The sequence below is a fragment of the Meles meles genome, chromosome 6 (assembly GCF_922984935.1).
Source record: "Meles meles chromosome 6, mMelMel3.1 paternal haplotype, whole genome shotgun sequence".
NCBI classification, from domain to species: Eukaryota; Metazoa; Chordata; class Mammalia; order Carnivora; family Mustelidae; genus Meles; species Meles meles.
Window position 1 is genome coordinate 124804341 of NC_060071.1, and position 22100 is coordinate 124826440.

General features: G+C 43.4%; 1 protein-coding gene across 1 annotated transcript; it reads right to left on the minus strand.

Moving 5' to 3' along the window:
* Positions 1-15249: 15249 nt before the first annotated feature.
* LOC123943671 (ubiquitin carboxyl-terminal hydrolase 46-like) lies at positions 15250-18175 on the minus strand. Its single transcript, XM_046007877.1, has 2 exons — positions 18029-18175; positions 15250-15828 (listed from the first exon to the last, which is right to left on the minus strand). The coding sequence occupies exons 1-2, from the start codon at positions 18173-18175 to the stop codon at positions 15385-15387; spliced, it is 591 nt and encodes a 196-aa protein (XP_045863833.1). The 3' UTR covers positions 15250-15384.
* Positions 18176-22100: the final 3925 nt, after the last annotated feature.

Consider the following 22100-nt stretch of genomic DNA (forward strand, 5'->3'; position numbering starts at 1 on the left):
GGAAGAAAATGCTTTTCAGAAAGAAGTTGAAGAGAGGAAGCTCATGTCTAGGTCTGTTACGCAGGAGAAACACTCCACATCCAGCCTCCATCCCTGTGCTATCAGGAGCGTCAGCCATTACCATATTTACTCTCATCACCTGCCTTATTTGATCTCTGCCTGGCCAACTGTTGCTCATGGTCATGCTCCCTGGGTGGATTTGTCTACAAAGAGAGAAGGCTTGATTTCCAAACATCCCTATCATATCCACTTGACAGCTGTTGTCTCATGGGATATGAATAAATTAGCAACATTATAGCTGCGAAGCTGGTTGAGTGCTATCTAAAACTTGGGATGCTAACATATCAGTTATCTGCCATGTTGGATAAGGAGCCCCAGTATGGGACCAGCCAGACACCTATGGTATTTGTAAATAGTCCTAAAACATTTCTGAACTTTTTTTTTTTTTCAGATAATGACATTTTTATTACCTAGAAACTTAATTCTAAGGAGAAGATGTTGATTAAATTGCCACTACCTAGAAACTCAGAATACTGTAATGATTAAGAGCAGGAACTTTGGGCTCCAGCCCTGGTCCTCTTGCCTTTCTTCATGAAGTCCACAGGCATTTGGTTGGTCTCTGTTTGTTCCGGTTGTTTCATCTATAAAGTGAGAACAGTAATACATGAGAAAGTGTTTATGTACCAGGCTTGTTGTGAGCCTTAAATGAAATTTGCCCATAAAGTACTTAACCACAATGCCTGGGGCATGGTAAGGGATTCATATGTTACAGTTGTCATCATCATAATTATTATGATCAAGTACTTTTTTTCTCCTTTTTAAGGATCAAAGTCATATGCTACTGCCAATCAGAGTTTAGATCAGCCCAAGGGAATTGGTGCTAAAAACCCAAGTTGAAAGAACTTTTGACCAGCAACAATGGTAGTGTAAAATAAAAATTACACACTGATTTAACGAAGGATATTGAATTTAATTTCAGATAGTAATAAATGAAATGAAAGGGAGATGAAGGCTGGGGGAGGGTGATGGTGCTGATGTTAAAGAAACTCTACCAGTTTGAGATCCAAAGAATGATCGATATGAGCTGGATGGGCTGAAAAACCCAATGAGGAAGTGGCATCAGAGCCCAGAGCCAAAGGATATGGTGAGACCTTTAGGATCTGCAGAAAAGATTTGGGAAGGGGGTGCAGCTAATACAGCCTGGAGCGGGGGGTGGGGGGAAGCTTGGCATTTTCTTGAAATAGAAGGAAGGCCAGTGAGGATGGAAAGCAGTGATGTGGGATTGAAAGTGGGGTGGGTGCGGAGGGAGGACTTGTGGTTTCACACCCAAGGGAGAAGGAATGACTGTGGGGTTTGAGGCAGGACAGCCCCAGACTGGAGGGTGGAGAACTGATTGTCATGGGGTAATGCATCCCCGAAAGGCAGGGAGAGGTCTGGAGGTTAACAGGCTTAGGGTGGAGCAGAGAGAGTGGAAATGGAGAGAAATGCTTGGATATATTTTGGAAGTAAACTTGATAGGACTCTCTGACAAACTGAATGTGGGCAGTGAGGACCAGAGAGAAGTCAGAGATGATTGTTGGATTTTTGGCTGGAATAGTGATGTGAATGATTGCTTCGTGAGGGAGGGTGGATGGACTAGAACAAAGTTGATTTGGTGGCGGGAAAATTAGATTATTTGAAATAAGTTTAGACTCCTAGATGTCAATTGGAATAATTGTTTTAGATATTTTGGTGGCCTTTGCAGGGAACGTTTGTGTTTTCTATAAAGTTTTAAAAATCAAAAAGCCTGTTTTGAGGAGCTGCACCACCCTAGAGCCCTGTTCTGGGAACTGCTCTTCTTGTTCAATCCTTTTGTTATACATGAAAAAAACATTATTTTGCGACAAGATTTCCCCTGTGACTCGGTGGTGGAGCTAGCCCTGGCATCTGAGCTTACTCACTGATCTATTTATTTCTGATGAGTTATCCTATTCTGAGCTTCACATTAGCCCCAAGATCATCTCTATAATAAGAGTCTTAGCATGCCCCGAGCATAAGAATGCCTTTTGGGTGAAGCAAGGATCTGGCTTTCATGCAAATGTGGCCTCATACATGGAGACAGGTGGAAATGGATAGAAAGCCAAGTTGTGGAAGCTAAATAAATTTTTAAAAAAACACCAACAACTTCTTAAGGGAGTGTTTGCCCAGCTGGGTTTATTGGGACTTTCGGGAAAAACCAGGTCATGTGATCATATCCAAAGAGTGGGCCCTGTCAGGCACAAAATAATTATTTAAATTGTATTATTGGATCCTCTCTGAATTCATAGCTTTCTGCTCCAGGGATTGGGGGTGGTCAGGGAAGCCATTAGTGATTGCTGAGAAACCAATACTACATATTCCAAATAAACCTGCACATAGTCTCCCATAAAAATCTCATTACTCACCTTGTTCTCTCTGAATCAGCATTCTGGGCATTGTCAGAGATATGCTGTAAACTGCACACTTATAAATTACTCATTTATAACATCTGTCAGAAAGCAGCTACAGAGGCAGATAATTTTTTTCCCTTCTAGCCTCAGTTCTGGAGCAGATTGCTTTCAGATTGAATTTTGGCTTTTTTTGGCATCCGTGAAGACCTCAGACCTGTTGTTGACTGGCTTCAAAATACCTGGGAGGGTTCCAGTTAATCTGGACTGCGTCTTTGACCCAGTCATGGAGGAGGCTGGAAATCAGCCATGCGCCAGGAATTAGATCTTGGGAAGGAAGAGTTGGAAGAGACAGTCCCTGTTAAAGACAGCCACAGAGGGCTCAGAAAATTAGTGAAGACAGCACAGCACCAAGAGGACTGGTACAGGGATTTGCACAGGGTATTGGTGAGAATGGAAGAAGCATCTCACTCTGCTTGGGTAACACACCAGGAGAAAAGAGGTGGGGAAATGCTTCGAAGTGACACCCGAGAAGCTCACACACTGCTGGTGGGAATGCAAAATGATGCAACCACTCTGGAAAACAGCCTGGCTGTTCCTCCAAAGGTGAAACATCGAGTTACCCTATGATCCAGCAATTGCACTCCTAGGTCTCCACCGGAGAAAAATGAAAACACAGGTTAACAACAACAACAACAAAAAACTTGCCCATGAATGTTCAGAACATTAGCGGCAGTGTGAAAACCGCCCAAGTGTCCCTCAAATGATGAATGGATAATTAAAACATGGCATCCATACATCCATATAGTGTTTGACATTAAAGAAAAAAGAAGCCCCAGTGCATACTACAACATGGTTGAAGCTTGAACCCATGATACTGAGTGAATTAAGTCAGTTCCAAAGGCTCAGATATTGTGTGATTTCCTTTTATGAAATATCTAGAATAGAGGAATCTATAAAATCTATAGAGACGGGGATTGGATTACCATTTAGCAGGGTCTGGGGAAAATGGGAAGATTGAGGGGTTATGGCTAAGGGCTGCAGGATTTGTTTTTTGGATAGAGCTTTGAGATTAATTGCTGTGATGGACACACAAATTTGTGAGTATACTAAAAGCCCTTGAACCCCATACTCAAATGGGTGAATTGTATGGTATATGAATTAAATATAAATAAAGTTGTTCAAAAACACAGTGACACCTGAGGACTAGTCAGGGAGAAGGTTACTAGGAAGAGAACATTCTAGTGAGTGACAATAATGAGCAAAATTACCCTATTAGCAACCCCTCTTGACTCTGCTTCCAGAATGTGCTCCAGATCCTTCTAATCCTCTCTATTCCCACCACAACCCTCCTCATCTGGACCACTGGCATCTGCTCTCTGGACCACTGAAGTAGTGTCCTAACTCCTGTCCCTCTGCCGGGGAGTTGAATGGCAATGACTGTCCTCCTTCTCTGTAGGGGCTAAAAATATGGGGAGATCATTTTTAGAGGCCCTGCTGCCAGGTTCCAGGCTGCTCATGTCCCTTCCCCATTGCCCCTTCCCTGTTCTTATTGTCCAGCTCAACCCCAATTGCAGTGTCCTCCTCAGTGACACTCGATCACAACTGACAGTGGTTTTCTTTGTAGCTCCTGACACCTGCTGAGGTCACTTGTTCATGTGTGTCCTTTTTTGTTTACTCTCTGTCTCCTTCCTAGAATGCAAGATCCATGCAAGAGGGACTTGATTCACAGTGGTACGTGCAGTGTCTAGTTCAGTCTCTCGTACACAGATGCTTCTCAGACTCTTGCTTGGTGATCATGCCAGTGAGGAGGGATGAGGGAAGGAAGGGCCTTGAACACCCATCTCACACCATCCACAGCCGGCAAGTCACAGGGTGGATGTGACTGGTGGAGGGAAAGGAGTGTTGCTGGGGAAGATGGGTCACACAGAGCTTTTTTATTCCTCGCTGTGCCATCTTAGAAACGGCATTTCATCTCTCCAAGCCTCCATTTCTCTATTTCTAAAACCCAACTTGTGAGGGTTAAATGGGCACACATTCCATGAAAACCCTGTGGAAATTACAAAGTGACCTATTCATACATTTAACATTGACTATTATCATGACTATTATCATGGCTCTAAAAATTCGGAGATTAAAAAAGATATGTTCTCTGTCCTTGAGGAACCCATGTCTGCCAAGGAAGACAGACCCACAAGAAGTTATAAAGGGGTGTCTTACATGATTATTGCCTTGAGGCCTCCCAGTTGGAGTGCCTGATCTCCAGTTGTTTCTCATGACCTGGCGCCTGTCTGCTTTGTGTCTTTATTAGTGCTGGGACCTCTTCAAGGACAGCAATTGGCCTCCATGGCTTCTGCAGGGCCTGTGGAGTGTCCTTGGGGTCCAGACATTCAGGAACCCCCACCTCTTCCCTTGAATGGAGGGCTTAGCTTGTCTTCAAAACTGAAGGATCAAAAAAAAAAATGTGGGATCAAAAAAAAAAATACCAAACTGTGGGATCAAAAATCCCAGGTCTCCCAACCTTATACCCTGAGTCACAAAAAGACATTTCCTTTGATAACAGGAGGGTTCTTTATTCTCCTTATGTCGCCTCTCCCAGATGGTTATTCCATCAGGGGCCATTCTGATGTGGCTCTACTTTTCATGTATAGGCTTCATTTTGCACTGCCTTGTTGCTGTCTCATTTCTCCTCTTTCATCCTCTTCCCTTTGCTAAGATTTGTTCAGCCCTGTGTTCATTTTTTTTTAAACAAGCTGCTGCAATTCTTTGTGACTAGGGACCCTGCTCTGTACACTTTCGGGTTCTCAGAGCCTAGCAGTGTCCACAGAAATGCCCTCTGTGCTCCCCAGAATCTTGTCCAAACCCTGTAATTGTTTTGGGCACATGACAGGGCAGTATGTATTTCTCAGCTGCTTCTGACATGAGACAGAGAACTCCCTTGGGAGGACTTGTCTCTGACACCTCGTCACCGCGTGTGTCTGGCACAGAGTGGACTGTGGTTTATGGGATGGAGGTGTGATGGGTTATAGTGACAATAACATCCTCAAAACTATCTTCTTGGTCTTCCTTGAATCTAAGTAAAAACTTTCAGGTGAACAGCCTCTTCCCTGTCTCCCTCAAGCACACAGGGATGTCTTGGCTGCCTGCAGGGTGGTTCACATGGAGGAGATGCTGTATTTTACTGTAATATCTCCAGTTTCTCAAGGGATTCGTTTCTGTCTCTTGACTGGGGGACTCAAGGGTCTGAGTGGGGTGGATTATTTTCCCAGCTTCTGATCCACCTCCGGGACTGGACCTGCAGGCTGTATCTGAAAAGGAGATGGTGCTGGTGGGGATAGACGGAGAATGAGGGATAGGTTTTGATTAGAAATAAATGGAGGAAAAGAAAACCCAGGGAAATGCTTTTTTCAAAGATTTACAACATGTTTGCTCAATAAACCTTTATTTATTGCCCAAAGTCTGATTTCCTTCAGAAGATTACTTTGGCATAGAGTCGTTAAGTAAAGGCGACTTAGCAGAATTGGAAAAATCTAGGCAAAGGGGAGCCTTAGAAAGTAGTTGTCCATCTGTGTGAACTTTTAAACATTTTTTTTTTTGTGGCCTTGGATGGTGATTGTGTGGAGGAATCGGTCCCCTTGGAAGTCAGCAGGAATGCAATTGTGCTGTCCTGGGTTTGATGCTGCTACTGTGAAATCTTCATCTTTTACCTAATTCTGCCTGCTTCTGATCAGCCCTTCTTGGGGAAAAAAGTTTTCTCCTTCTACTACACATCTGACTGTACATTTGTCAAATTGTTGATCAAGGGCTCTTTCTTCTTTTAATAAATGTGATGTATCCATTCCAAAGCGTTCCTTCTATAATTAATAAGATCTGGTTACCTGGGGAGAGTGGAGACATTGAAAAAGAACCGGAAGAAATACAAGATGGTATCAGCAGCCCAACAATAGGGTTCTTAGCCTTCTCTCACCCCTGCCTAGACTCTGCCTGCTACCCAGAGACCCCAGCTCCCTGTGGGGGGCCCCTGGCTCCCTTCAGGGCTCCCCTTGGTGCTATATTTGTAAAGGAGAAAAAGCTGGACTTCAGCAAGAAGATATATCTCATTTAAGAAGGATAAAGATAAGATAAAATATTATACTTGCAAAACAATAATGCAAGCAGTGTTAGTTGTCCTGGACGCTTATTCACTGAGGGTCTGTCTTGTCACTGGTCACAATGCAAATACAGAGAATGCAGGGAGACCTATGATACCCTTCTGGTTAAATTCTCCTCCTTCAAATGAACTGTTTAGGACAGACTGAAACCCAAGTAAGAGGTGATTCTGGCCCAGACTGTTCCAGGCATCACCTGGGAAGTTCGTTGTACTTTTATATAATACTAACAGCTACCTTGTGGAGAGCTCTGCATCACCTGTGTTATTTATAGTCATCATCATAGCTAATATTTATTGAAGCTCTCCCCAGAGGTCAGGTGCTATTCTAAGGTACTTTATGTGTTTGATGGATTCCTCCAAAACCCATATGGTAAAAGACTTGCCACATATTTTTTCTAAATTAAGTCAACTCTAGTCCTGATGCTGCATTTCACAATGTTGTGGAAAAGTAACTTGTTAGTCTCTTTCTCTTGAGTCTTACCAGGCCTAGGGCCAAAGTACTGTAGGAAAAAGGGGCATGAGTTCTCTGTGCATGCAATAGTTGTGTTGTGGGGGGGGTCCTTGTCAAAGTCGCTGCTTGGTCACTTGGAGGGCCTTAAATATGGATGGCTCCATTGATAGGATCTAGATCTAGATCTGTGTACTGTATAGGTTTACATATATACTATATCACTGAGAATGCTGACTAATACACACCCCTTAGTGAGACCAGACCTGGAATAATAGTCTTATTTGGACATGTTTCCAGGGAAATTGGAAATTCACTCTTTTTAGCTCTTAAATGAGAATAGTTATTGCCTTTTTCTAGAGAGCCTAGTCTTCAAGAACCAAAACCTGTCTAACTCTTGGGGCGAGAACAGAAAATGGTTTTTTAGTTCTTTTATCTTTTTATTTTTTAAAAGATTTTATTTATTTATTTGGCAGAGAGAGAGAGAGAGAGAGCACAAGCAGGGGGAGCAGCAGGCAGAGGGAGAAGGAGAAGCAGACTCCCTGCTGAGCAGGAAGTGGGATGTGGGGCTCCATCCCAGGATCCTGGGATCAAGACCTGAGCTGAAGGCTGATGCTAAACTGACTGAGCCACCTAGGTGCCCTCTTTCAGTCCTTTTAGAATAATCCATATGAGCAAGAAAAATAACACTACTTGCCCAATGCTTCCACTGCTGTCCACACAGTTTGTCTTTCATTCTTGCAATAACTCCCTAGGGAAGGGATTGATAGCAGGATCATTTCCTCTTTCAGACAGAGACACTGAGGTCATAGAGAAGTCAGGGAACTTGCCCAAACCATTCCAACAGGTTGATGCTGGTAAGGTCAGGATTTACACTTGACAAGGCTGACTCCAAACCCATCCTCTGGATATTGCTGCGTGTTAATTTCAGTGCTTGGAAATGGATTGCGTGTGAGCTTCTCAGGTAGTTTTGGGTGACATGCTGGCTTTGTCACTTCAAAACTGCATGGATGCATTGTGTGACCTCTACCATCCCCTTCCCAGTGCCTACTGCCCCTTTGGCCACACTAGCTTTCTTTCTGCATCTTGCTTTCTGCCTTCCTCTGGGGTGCTTTGTCCTCTCTCTCCATTCTGCTTAAAAAGCCCTCACCAGCACATGTTCATGGCTGGTCCATCATTACTGAATGCTCTACCCAAATGTCCTTGTCTCTGCCTTAGATCCCCTCCACCAAATCACCCCGTAACAAACCAACTACTACTTCCCTTCATGGCACTGACTCGTGCTTGAAATGGGGCTGTTTGTCGGTTTCAGTGTTTATTTTTATTTTTCCTCTACCAGAATGTCTGTTCCTTGTAGGGCCCAGTGTCTTTCATATTCAACACGTCCTAGACATAGAGAACTCTTGGTGCCAGGTCCATCATGGATACCCAAAAAACATCTATGAACTTCCAGACTCTCTGGCCCTCAATTTATTTTTGGGTATAATATTGGGAGGATATTGGTAAGTTTCAGCATTATTGTTAGAAATTGAGGGATAGGTACACTAGCTGAGTGCTCAGGGCTCCGTAAATAGTAGCTGCTCTGGTGATCATTGTCTGCTTTTCTTTTCATGACCCAAGCGCTTGGAAAAATGTTTCATTGAATGCAATCTTGGCAGCAAAGAGGTCCCCAAAGCATTGCCTTGCCTGTCCTCAGCCTTGGGGAAAATAAATCACATTTTCTATTGAAGGGTGTTGTAACATGGCCACAAAAGGAACTTTATCTGTTTACCCCTATCCATCATAACTCTCTCCCTACCCCTCCTGGCCTCTCCCTCCCTGGGAAGGCACTCACATTTACCATGTGTGCTCTAATCTTCACTGTGTTTCTGTCTGCCATGATGATTGATCTTTAGCTAACAAATCAGCTTGGATGGCAGCGTGGCCGCTGTCCCCTTCCGCCTCTGATGGAAGGTGCGGCTGCTCTGTAAATCATCCCAGGAGATGCTGGCCTATTGCTGCTGGGGCACAGCTTCCTGAGGGTTCTCTCTCCATGCAGCTGTGCTCTGTTGAAGAGGTTCCAGTGTACACTCTCCTCCAGGTGAGGAGGCGGTGTTTTTGTCGGCCCTCGGATCAGGGCATGGATTTATGTTTTTGTGGCCAGTTCCTTTGCTTCCTTCTGTGAGCTCTTAAATCAGAACTGGGCACAGCATAGAGGTCAGGAAGCAAGGGCTTCCTGGCGTCTTGGTTGGGCCTTTTCATGACTAATTACAATAATAAAAGGATTGAACAAGGGTCTTTGAACATTCTTTAGCAGATAAAATAGTCATGCTTTGTCGGGAAATTCCTCCTCCTTCCCCCATTCTCACGGTGATGAGGAATCTGTGGGGCAGGATCTCATACAGCATCACAGATAAAACCCAGCGACCCCTCGTGATGATGACGATGATGATGATTAGATAGTGATGGGCATTAACATTTATGAGACCCTACCAAGTATCCTGCACCATTAATCACTTTATATACAGATGTATTTAATCTTCCAGGAATAACGGACTAAGGAAGCAGGTTAGAGGCCCATTTGATGGGAAAGCATGCAGAGTTGGAATCTTGATTTTAAAATTCAGAAAGGACTGGGCAGAAGGGGCTGGTATTCATCTGGTACCTATATTACGTTCAGCCCTTTCATGTATGGTGTGCCTCAATCTCTTACCTCTATTTTTACAGGTGAAAACTGAGACTTTAGAAGCCATAGTAGCCTGTTCAAGATCACACACAGTTGCTAAGAGGCAGAGCCAGGATTTAATTCAGGTCTGTCTGCCCCCCAAGCTCTGATTACAGAAAGAAATGGTCTGAACAGGGTCTGTCTTATATGTAGGCAGTCAGATGAGAAGTCCCTGTATTAGAAGAGCTTTGCCTCCAAGCCTTAGAGTTTTATCGTATTCCTAATGCATAGGCAAACCACTCTCCACATACCCAAGTCTAGGGGTGGAACTAGACAACCTTTGCAAAGCATCGTGAAGCCGAAGAGACTGAACTATTGAAAGCTTTCACTTTATCACTATTCCAGCTTCTAAACTTGTCATCTTTATAGTCTATTGAATTAATAAAAGAAGCGGATACTCGTTGACATTGACAGAGCAGGACACTGTGTATTACATAAACTGCTCTGTGCAACCCCATCTGATTGCTATAGAGACACAAATTCATACTTTTCACCATCGTAACCCATAATCGTAACCCAACATCCATTCAAATTAAAGCACTGTAACTCTTTTTAGGAGTAGGAAAAAAATACTTGCTGCTTTTTACTAGTTGATTTATTGTTACACGACAATATTGGGTATATTAAATTTTAATATTGGTGCTGTCTTTTCCACCGTAAGTCTTGCGCTGAGGAGCTCAGAAATTATTTCATTTTTAAAAGGGACATTTATTGCTCTGTATAGGCAGGTAGGTAATTCCTTCCTCTGAGAAACTCGCGGATTATTCCCCTTCTGAGGTGTGAGGACTTTTGATTTGCACTTGCTATGGCATTAAAGTGCAAAGGAAGGGTGATTGACTGTTTCCATTGGCATAAATAATGTGCTGTTTGTTTCTGCATCATTTTCCAACACCCGCTATTGATAGTGCCTCACAGTTTACTAGGCAGAGAATTCAGCCTTTTACTGTAAATGTCAGGGAGAGAGAATGGAAAAACAGCTTTGGATTTCAGCCTAATGTTTAGATGGGTCCCTAGACGCACTGGAAAGAGATAATCCAGTCATGGTGGGCTAGTGCTACAAAGCACCTATCCTTTCTAGTTCATTTCTTGGAACCATTAAAACTATTTAGGGAACATAGCAACATTCTGATCCTTCTAGTAAGACAATTCCCTGGATAATTTATGCTTTTACCAAAGATGAGCCATCTCTTCTGCTGTGACTACTTCTCTCACCCACCCGTTTTCTCCATTGGACTCTGACCTTTTTACCACGAGTTTTTAAAAATATATGCCAATCTGTGAAAATATTATGTGAGAATTGTGACATAGCACAACTTTCTGGGGATCGTTACAAAACAGATATGACAGGAACTATTTGGTACTGATCCAATGTCCATTTTCCTTTTCTTCCTCAGTTATAAAGGCTGCTTTTCTTTGGAGTGGTAATAGGCTCGCCTGAGATACAAATTTCTCTGCTCCCATTACAACTTCATGTGGCCATTCTGGTTATGAGGTGGAAATAGAAGTTCCTGGGCAGACACTCTGGAAACCAGAACTGTGAGGCAGATATTTTGCATGTGCCCATTTTTGCCTTTCCCTTCTAACTTCTACTTCCTGTTGGATTGCAGACAGATGGCTGGATCTTTAGGAGCCATACTGACAGAGGAGGTGATCTTAAGTTCTTATAATAAGGGTGGGAGGAAAGAGTGATACAAGTATACAAGGCACCAATGACATGGTGCCACTATGCTTATCACATTCCACCTGCCTTAGGACTTTGATGAATGACAGAACACATATCTACTTTCTTTTTTTTTAAAAAATATTTTATTTATTTGACAGAGAGAAATCACAACTAGGCAGAGAGGCAGGCAGAGAGAGGGGAGGAAGCAGGCTCCCCACAGAGCAGAGAGCCTGATGTGGGGCTCGATTCCAGGACCCTGGAATCATGACCTGAGCTGAAGGCAGAGGCTTTAACTCACTGAGCCACCCAGGTGCCCCATATCTACTTTCTTTAAGCAAATATAGTCATGTCTATTATGAGCATCTTGGGAAGCCAGTCACCGTGGTGTGAGGGCACCAAAGTGGTCCTATGCGGAGGTCTACATGGTAAGGAACTTAGGCCTTCTGCCAATAGTCAGCATTGACTGGTCAGCTGTATGAGTGCACCATCTTGGAAGTGGATCCTTTTAGCCCGGTCAAGCTTTCAGACAACTGGGAGATCCTGGCTCACAGCTTGCCTCTGACCTCATGAGAGACTCCAGATAAATGTTTTTAGTTATTTGAAGCTGCTACAGCAATATAGAAATAATATATATTTTTAGTATTAGGTGTGTAGCCTTATGTATATATTTTAAAACTGATGTGATCATGTGAGTAAGGCAAACCCTTACTGTTCTGAAACTCTACAAATGAAAATACCCATAAAGGTATTTAAGTGCTTCCTCTTTTTAAGGCATCATAGTTAAATGTGGTTGCGGACTTAATCACCTTTTAGCTGCTCTTATGAATACAGTAGATAACTATCCTCATGAATTTCACATTCCACTAAATAGGCCATTTTCTTAACTGACTGCATGACAAGTCAGAATCAGACTGAAAAGCCCATATTTGCCTCCCCTGCTTCCTCACTATTGTGGGCTTCCCCTTCCCTCAGTTCTGGAAGACTAGACTGACTCCTTAGACCCCAGATCATAGAGAATTGAAGATTCCCAGATGCTTCACTCCCTTTCATGATACGCAGTGTTTCACGGGGAAAACTAGCCTTTGGAAAGGACTGTGACTTCCCAATTTCAAGTTCAATTTAACTTGATGGGAATGAACTTGCCTTCTCAATTTAAAGGGAGATCTGTGTGGTTAGCTGCCTGCGTTCTCTGACAATGGACCCCCAGCTCCTTTCTTGATTTTCAAAAACACCTACTAAGTTTCCAGATACCTGGTTTCATTTACAGCAGGTTCTTCATAGAGCATGAACCCTCCGCCCATTCTGAGACTTTTGTAGCTTTCCATCTCTTTCTTGCCGTACTGACTGACCCCTGGGCATTAGATGAGGTTGTTAGCCAAGCTGTGGAACATGACACCTACAGCTCTAATGTCCTTGAGCTAGAGCATCTTTTAGGTTAGGTGCTGAGTTTCAAGACCTGATGTTTACTGGTCACTTAGTTATGATTAACTACCACTGCTTGCCTCTCCTATGAACCAGATCCCGTCTGCCTGGTGTGTAAAGTCAAGTAGCCGAACAGTGGCACAGTCTTGATCAAAGGAGGGAAGTCATGAGAATTGCAGAGTGAAGGGGGCTGCAGAGAATTTCTGGGGAAATCCCCACTTGCCATAACATCAGGGATGAAGGCTGTCCTACCCACAGGGTGATTCATTATCCCGTATTTCAAACCTATTCCATTTGTGACTCTATTTGGTTGATAAATATCAAGGACTTCAGCGGGGTAATGGCAAAGTGTCCAACTGAATTTGCTTGCATCCCCCTGATTAATCCTATCTCACTGCCCAAAGCTATCATTATCACTTACATGCCACCTTTTCATTAGGATTTTGTTGTCCTCCCCTTTCTCTTCTGCCCTTTCCTTCTCTTCCTTTTTCTGTCCACATCCTTTCAGATGAGAAGCTGGGTCTCCTGACTTAATGCTTGTTGGTTGGATCTTCCCTCCCTCATTTCTTCCCTTCCTTCCTTCCCTCCTTTCTTTTCTGTTTTTTTAAGGGGTATTCAATTATGTGGTGTGCAACCTTCAGAACACAGAGGAGGAATCTTCGTTGGCTTAGCTCTGTGCCAGAAACATTTAGAGATGTGTGGGTGTCTCTACGCCCCCCCCTTCAACACTATGTTGGGCTAAGCCTTCATAATAACACCTTCAGCCAGCCAACCACAGATGGGTGATCTCTATAGAATTTGGGATTGACGGGTCAATCAGAGCTCCTCCTGCTTGAAGGAGAGACTAGTGCACCTGTGTCCTGGTCCGTGTTCACTGTCAACCTCAAAATTAAACAATTTGGTGGCAGGTCTGATTGCAGAGGCCTTTTCTTTGGTTGGGGGTGGGGTGGGTGGAGGATGAAAAGGAAGGTTTCATTTAGATACTGTTCTGTTCTTACCAAACAGATAACATAAAGGGAATCCATTGCTAGATATTCTGTTCGTGGCCATTGAAGGATAAATGGTGATTTTTCTCCTTTTCTGAACAGGTAGCTTATTTCCTCCTCTCATCCTACTCCCAAGGTAGCAATCTCAAAGGGGCTTGAGGTAAATGGCAGTGAACAAACAGATGTACTTTATTCCCAGGCTCAGCTCGTGTATTGTAGTGACTTCACTCCAGCCACTCTCCAGTGACTGTAGGCCCACACATATGTGCTTCCACATACACGTAAATGTATATCTCTTTCTCTCCCACTATCTCACCTGAACCTTGTATTCATTGTCAGAGGTAACAAGCCTAAACACAGTAATGGTTTTTGACTGAAATGAAGGGATTTGCCCTTGCAGTTTGAAAACCCAAAGAGATAGGAACCTTGAGTTAGCAAGCTTATTCTAGCATCCATCTCTTTTGCCTCCAGGAGAGTTATAATAATAGTAATAAAAAAAAAATCTGCCATTTAGGGAGCCTTGGCCATGTGCCAGGCTCACAGTAGCTTTCATTTGTCAGTTAACTTCCTCTTCTTCTTCTTCTTTTTTTTTTTTTTAAGCTTTACTTATTTGAGAGGGAGAGAGAATAAGGGGAGGGGCAGAGGGAGAAGGAAAGAGAGAGAGAGAAGCAGATTCTTTTGAGTGTGGAGCCTTATTCAGGACTTGATCTCATGACTCTGAGATCATGCCCTGAGCTAGAACCAAGAGTCCGATGCTTACTGATGGAGCCACTCAGGCACTCCAACTTCCTCTTCTTATCAACCTCATCAAGTGGGTGGGTGCAAAATCCCACAAAATCTGTGGGGGAGAATGAGTTAGTCCTACCCACTGTGGCTAAGAAGACCTAAGGATTAAGCATGATCAATAACTCTCTTCTTTCTTTCCCCTTCTCCACACTAACTCAGATTTTCTTCCCATGCATCCTTCCAGTTGCCATTCAGGACATGTGGATTTGTTAGTCTTGATCCCAAACCACTGGGTATTGTTTGACTTGGGGAAAGAAATGTGCTATGAATGTGAGCATTTGTCCTGCTTCCAAAGTCCCTTCTTGTGTAATGCTTAGAGACAGCTCTATGGGCCCTGCCTTGAATGTACTGCCCTTTATAGAATAAGAAAATGCTCCTGATACCCCCAGAGCATTTTTTCTTTCAGGAGTCGTGATGAGGTATGCTGAGCTGTCCACACTGATCTCTGCCCTTGCACTGTGTCCCTGGTCAAAGTTAGGCATATAGGCAATACCATCATAAGAGCTCCAGCTAGAACACCAATCTGAGTTGGGTCCAATTCTTAACCCTTTGTAGTTGTGTCAGTTTGGTTAAGTTGTTGTTAATCTTTCTAAGCTTTAGTGTCCATGTTCAGAAAAGTCAAGTTAGTACTAGTACTAGTACCTACCTAGTACTAGGTACTAGTACTCTCCAAAGGGAGAGAGAAAGTCTAACACAGCCAGACCATCAGACGTGGTGTCCTACCCCTGGTGGGCCGCTGGGGAGGAAAGGGTGCAGGGAAACCACGTAGGAGTGCTTGGAACATTTCCCCCCATTTGAATGAGTCCCGCAGTTCTTTAAATTATTCTCTTGACTGATAGAATAAAATATATCCAGATTCTGAATTTTTTGATATATCTGATGTCAGGCCATAGAATTCTTCAATAGCTTGGGCATCTATTTTCTCTACAATGTCATCATCAAACAACAGCCAGAAGCCATGACTCTTGACGATAGTAATATAATGCCCACGGTTGGGACCGCTGCCGCAGTGAACCACCACGGCCACCAGGTCGTACATGCGGTCCAGGTTCACGGCATCGCTGGACGTGTTGAAGAGCCGGAGCTCCAGCGGGAAGACCACCCGGTAAGACAGCTTGGTGTACCTGTGCAGCTGCTCCATGTACTTGAACCGCTTCAGGTGCAGGGCCAAAATCATGGGCAGCTTCTTCACTCTCATCCTTTTCTGGGCCTCCTGTTTGCTGCAGCATGTTTCACAATAATATTTCTGTTCACTACACAGTAACTAGTACCTAGTTAGTACTAGTACCTACCCTATTTGTCACTATTTGTTACAAAGTTTAAATGGAATCATTTATTAGTTAAATGAAAAAAGAAGGTGTCTACTGGGTGCCAGGTGCTTTTCTAGGCATTGGGAATGGAGGGGTTAGTAAAACAAACTCTGCCTGTGGTCACAGTGGTTACAGGCTGGAGGGTAGATGCGTATGATACATAAAGGAATCAGGAAAGAAGATCATTAGTGTGAGCAGTATTGTGAAGAAAATAACTAACTCATGGTTGTGTGAAGAGTAAGTTGGGGAGGTGGGGTTATTCTATACTGGAGGGTCCGGAAAGTTTCTCCAAGGAGGAGGTGAATGAATGTGAATTATGTAGCTCTGTACCTGGCAGTAGTTAAGGACACCACAAATGCTGTTACATTAAAACATTTAAAACTCTCTATTTCTGCTATAGCTAGTGGAGTTTGCAACCTGATGTTATGGTGTTATGATCAACTCCCTTGCCCTCTTTTCTGCAGGCTCCAAGCCATGGAGCAAACAGTAAAGCAAAGTACTTGGAGAGATGATTTTTTTCATTCTTCATGTACAAATAAGATATTGACCTTGCTAGAAATCCGTGAACAGGACAGTCCTTGGATTGAATGTGAATATCCAAATTATCTTTGACAGGAGGCTTCCCATGAAGAGGTTTCCTTCCCAGATTCTGTGATATGCTGTGATTCCCTAGGTATAAATAGAGAGGACTTGAAATTGACTTTTTCCTGGGTGATTGTGAAGTGGGTCTTCCACTGTGTCTGCAAAAGCACCCAGAATATTGTCTCACTTGTGAGGAGGGATTATTCTGGAAAGCCCAGAGAGAGATAAATGCACAGGGAGACACTGAGAAACACTCTTCTTCCAGCCCTATTTTGGTGAAGGGCTCCATTATTTGGCCCATAGTGGAACCAGGAACCATGGCATCTGCTTGAGACCCTTCCTCCACCTTGCGTTCAGGTGGCCACTTCTGCAGGGTTTACCCCTTCATTGTCTCACCCATTTTGTTCACTTCCTCTCCATCCCCACCGCCATTGCCTCTTCTAGACTTCCATCCACTCTCTCCCTGTGATCCACTACTGGCTTCACTGGAAGGTCTTGACTCTAGTAGTTTACAAAGTGTTAAGATCTTTAGGGCAAAAACCAGACCACCTTCTCTTTTGCCTACTCTATGATTCCTAAGTTATGGATTGAGATTCCCAAGTTATGTATTGAGAACTTCTTGGAGCAAGGGCTAAGGAAATATGGCAAGAGACCCTTGGATCTGTTGTCTGTGGACTGGATAAGCAGTAAATGCCCTCGTCTGTTTGGGCAGCTATAACGAAGCACATAGACTGGGAACTCATAAACAACAGAAATTTATTTCTTATTATTTAGGAAGCTGGGAGCCCAAGATCAGAGTGCCAGCATGGCTGAGTTTTGGTGAGGGTCCTCTTCCGGTGGCAGACTGCATACTTCTTGTGTCCTAACAAGGTGGCAGGGGCTAGGGAGCTCTGTGGGGGCCCTTTTTTTCAGTTACTAATCCCATTCATGGGGGCTCCATCCTTATGACATAATCACCTCCCTAAGACCTTACTTCCTGATGCCTTTATGCTGGGGAATAGGGTTTCAATATATGAATTTGAGGGGAGGGGACACAGACATTTACTTCATAAAAGTAAGTTCAAAAATAGTCAAAGATTTTCAAATATATGTGAATACTGTTTTGATGACAAGATGCAAAATTACTGATAGACTTGCTGAATTGATTTTTTCATTATATGTTTTTTAAATCAGTAAAAATGAATCTTTTCTACCTTAAGCATTTCATGACAGCAACTTCATCTATAAATGGGTCTTTGGACTTGAGACAGAGTCTTCATCACCACTGGTGTGAGGTATAAGACTGCTTTGGCACCCACCACTGTCCACAGTGCTCAATAAATGTAAGTGTCAGTTTGGACCAGCGTCTTGTATGTGGGTTTGAAGAGGGACCTCACCAAACGGTACTACGATCCCTAGAGTAGGTCAAGAGATGCCGAAGCAAGCTATCTGGTTGCTGCTACCCTCAGGTGCAGAGGGGATAATCTAATCTGGATCCCATTCAGGCACCATTTTTGTCTTAAACATTTGAGGGAGTGAAGTGTGCTCAGTTCATAGAGCAAACACAAGGGGATTCTAAATGGCAGTTTTTACCAATTTGTATTCATGTGAAGGGTTGTGTCGGAGCTGTTTCCACCTCTGCTTGCTCTGTTTATTCAGTGCGAATGTCTGAAACGTGCCCTTGTTCTGCTGACTTTTATCAGCAACGCCATCCCATGGTACCACGGGGAATATCCTCATTATTAATATAATAAGAGGGAAGCAGGCTGCTTGTGGAAACTGCCTGCATATTTTGAGAACGTGCTTTGTGTTATGTACCGGGTGCTAATTAAAACCCAACTAACAGCAGCAGGATATCAAAGGTGGAAGTGATCCGCATGAACACCACAGAATGTTAGGACAGTGGCTAGGGTGACTGCTCCATTCAGAGTCTGCTTTTTGAAGAAAAAAGTTACAGTAAATAGGACATAATGAAGGGACGCTGACTAGGAGGTTTCTTGGAGCCTGAGAACTGAGCAGGTACATGCTTACCTCTGGGGAGAAGTACCTATGTCTATCTGTCCTTCCCCAGACATCTCTTCAGCACATGCTGGGACCATTCCTTTGTGCACTGAAGTAGCCCTGAGGTACACTTGACTGAGTTTCTCCGAGGGGCCAGAAAAGGAGTATCAGAAAGGGAAGGGAAGGACATTTTGCCCCCTCTGGATTGCTCTTCCACACTTTCAATTACTATACAATTAAAAAATTATACATAATGACAATGTAGTATTGTAAATTCTCAAGTAATTCCCAAATGCATAAACAGAAAGTGAGAATACTTGTAATCGAGTTTAAGTTTTAAAAGCATTGTGGTCTGAAAATACGCATAGTCAAATCTCAAGCTTTTTATATCAGTCAAGACTTGATTTGTGACCCAGTACATGGTTTATTCTGGAGAATATTCCATGTGCACTCAAGAAGAATGTGTATTCTATTGCTTTAGAATGAAATGTTTTAATATATCTCTTAAGTCCATTTAATATCTCTCTTAAGTCCATCTCTTAAGTCTTGGTCCGAGGTGTCATTCAAGGTCCTTGTTTCCTTGTTGATCTTCTGCTTAGATGATCTGTCCATTGCTGTGAACAGGGTGTGAAAGTCCCCTACTATTATTGTGGTATTATCACTGTGTTTCTTTAATTTTATTATTAATGGGTTTACATCCAAAGGATGTAAATAGTGATTCAAGGGGAATGTTCACCCCAATGTTTATATCAGCAATGTCCACAGTAGCCAAAATATGGAAGGAGCCAAGATGTCCATTGGCAGATGAATGGATAAAAAGACATGGTATACATCTACAATGGAATATTACTAAGCCATCAAAAAGAACGAAATCTTGCTATTTGTGATGACGTGTTTAGAACTAGAGGGTATTATGCTAAGCGAAATAAGTTGGAGAAAGATAACTACTATTTGAATTCATTTGTATGTGAATGGAATGTAAGAAATAAAACAGATGACCATAGCGGAAGGGAAATTAAATAAAAGATAAAGACAGAGAGGGAGGCAAACCATAAGAGATGCTAAATTCCAGGAAACAAACTGAGGGTTGCTGGAGAGGAGTGGGGGGGAGGGGTTACTGGATGACGGGCATTAAGGAGGGCACCTGATGTAATGAGCACTGGATGTTATACATAACTGATGAATCACCAAATTCTACCTCTGAAACTGAAAAAAAAATAAAAAAAAGCAGTTGAGAATTCCCCTTCATATCCCCACTTGATCCCACTTTTCCCTCTGGCAATAACCATGTGAAGACATTTATAGCATATCTAGAATTCATATCCTCCCAGTTCCTGTACCTTGAAATCTTGCCATGTCATGACATGTGATGTTACCACATGATGACCTAACTCATTTGTCATAACTGCATAGTATTTCGATTACGTATGGATGTACTATAATGCCTTTGATAATTCTTTTTTCTGCAACATTTTTTAAGTCTTTGAGGAAAAGCCGTCATGGGATTCTAGCCCTTTATATTTTCTTTGTTTTTTTTTCTAGCTTCTGCTTTTCCTACATTTTTTGAATAATGCCCTCTCTTCCCCCAGTCTCTGGAAACAGTGAATATACCCTTATATGGCAAAGGACCTTAATAATTAAGGACTTGAGATGGGGACATTGTGCGGGATTATCTGGGTGAGCTCCATGCAATCGCAAGGCTCGTTATAGGAGGGGTGGTGGAGGGTTTAGTGGGAGGGAAGAGCAATGTAAAGAAGTAAGCAGAGGTTGGCGTCATGCGGCCTTAAACAGAGGGTACCAGTGGTGTTTGGAAACTGGAGGAGGCAAGGGACAGATTCTCTCCTGGAGCCCCCAGAAGAAGCCAGGCCTCCCTGCACACATCTTGATTTTTGGACTTCCTCTTTTGTGGTAATTTTTTACAGCACCAATAGGAAGCACATATAGTTGGCTCATCTGGTTGTATCCTTTGAATAACTGATCATACCTTCTTACCATTTCCCAAAGATATTTTTTGGAAAAAGAGAAAAAAAAACCCTCTTGACTCTCATACAGATATAAAAATGAACATGTGCTGGGCAGTAGGCACAGCTCATGAGCGGTGGGGGCAGGGGGCAGGCTGGCCTTGGCTCAGAGGAAGATGCTGGGGGCCCAGAGCTGGTCTGCAGGACTCGGTCCACGGAATGGCAGGGAACTCTGCAGAGAATGAGCACCCTGGGTATCCTTCATACTGATCTTCTGGCAGCTGCATATTCACCCAAATATACATAAGTGAAAAATGAGCTGAAATGATCAGTGGAGGTAGGATGAATGTGGAGATAGACTGACCACAGGCGAACGCTTAAGCTTTGAAACACTATTTGTTGTTCTACGTCTGGTTCCTCTCCCTGAGCAGCGTACTGTGGACGTCTTTCATCGTCAGTGGATGTGCACCTGTCTCTTCCTCCTGGTGGCTGCAAGCGATCCCTTTGAACACACATCCCATAATCTAATTTCGCTGCTTTTTAATTTTTTAATTTTTATTTTTTTACTGCTGGGTATTTAGGTTGTTTCAAAGTGTTCACTACAGTCAAAAAGGGAAAGCTTCAATATGCCTTCCTGTTAGTTTACTTAAAAACAAGGTATATACACAGAGAGAATTCTGGAAGGATATACATGGAAATATTTACTCAAGTTGTCTTTGAAGGTGGGGGATTTTGCAGAATGTTTTCTTCCTACTTTATTTATTGCTGGGCTGTTTGGATTTTTTTTTTTTTACAAGCATGCATCATTTCTTTATAATTAAAAATAACACAAAAAGGGCTTTCAATGTTGAAAAGAAGTACAGCCTAATTGAAACTGTTAAGCTGTCACTGACGTTCTGCTAGATGCTCAGGTATTTCTGTGACAAACGTGTTTTTGGCTTTCTGGGAGGGAGAAGCCATTGGGAACTGCTGTCTCAGATTGCGGGCAAGGAAGTGCAGGTATGTTTTAAGCGGTATCTAGCCTGTGCTTGTGTCCGGATAGTAGGAAATGTCCTTAGTGAGGCATCTTGCCAGGTGTTCAGGGTGACACAATCCCAGGAGAAGGGCGGGGTTGACTCACATTTTCTCAATGGTGAGGCACACATGGGAGAGGGCAGAGCGTCTCCAACCAGGTCTCCTGGGGGCTCCTGGGAGAAGGGGAGGTGGTGGTTCAGGTCCACAGCGCTGGACTTGTTCTGAAATGACTGTTGCATCTGAAGGGGTTAATAATCTAATAAGAGCTCTCCCAGGCCTAGAGATAAAATCCTTTTCCTGATGAGCTGCTGTACAAACTGAATCTGAGCAGAGTCTATGGGTCCATTTTTGTCTGGATGAAGGGGTTGCTCATCCAGGGTGATGTGGAAAAGCCCAGCTTGGGTTGGGGGACACCCAGAGGATGGAGGGCACAAGCAGACAGGAGAGCCACAGCCTCATGCCAGGGCCCGGTGCCTTGGTTGGAGAGGAGCTCAAGTTCCAGTGTCTCTGGGATTTGAGGGCTGCAGGAGAGGTAACAAGTCACTCCCTCTTTTAATAGATGATTTGTGACATTCGTGGAAGGGGTAGACACCCCTCGTGCAGCTGGAAGGGAGGGCCGCAGTAGGAAAGCATCAAATCCCTCCACAGTAGGCTTTTTCAGGGACACAAAATACCAGCTATAGCAAACA

Coding starts and splice junctions, on each gene's coding strand:
- LOC123943671 (XM_046007877.1), bottom strand. CDS start 18,175: ATGAGGATATTCCCCGTGGTACCATGGGATGGCGTTGCTGATAAAAGT. Junction 15,829..18,028: donor CTTCACATGAATACAAATTG/GTAAAAACTGCC, acceptor ACTAGGTACTAG/TTACTGTGTAGTGAACAGAA.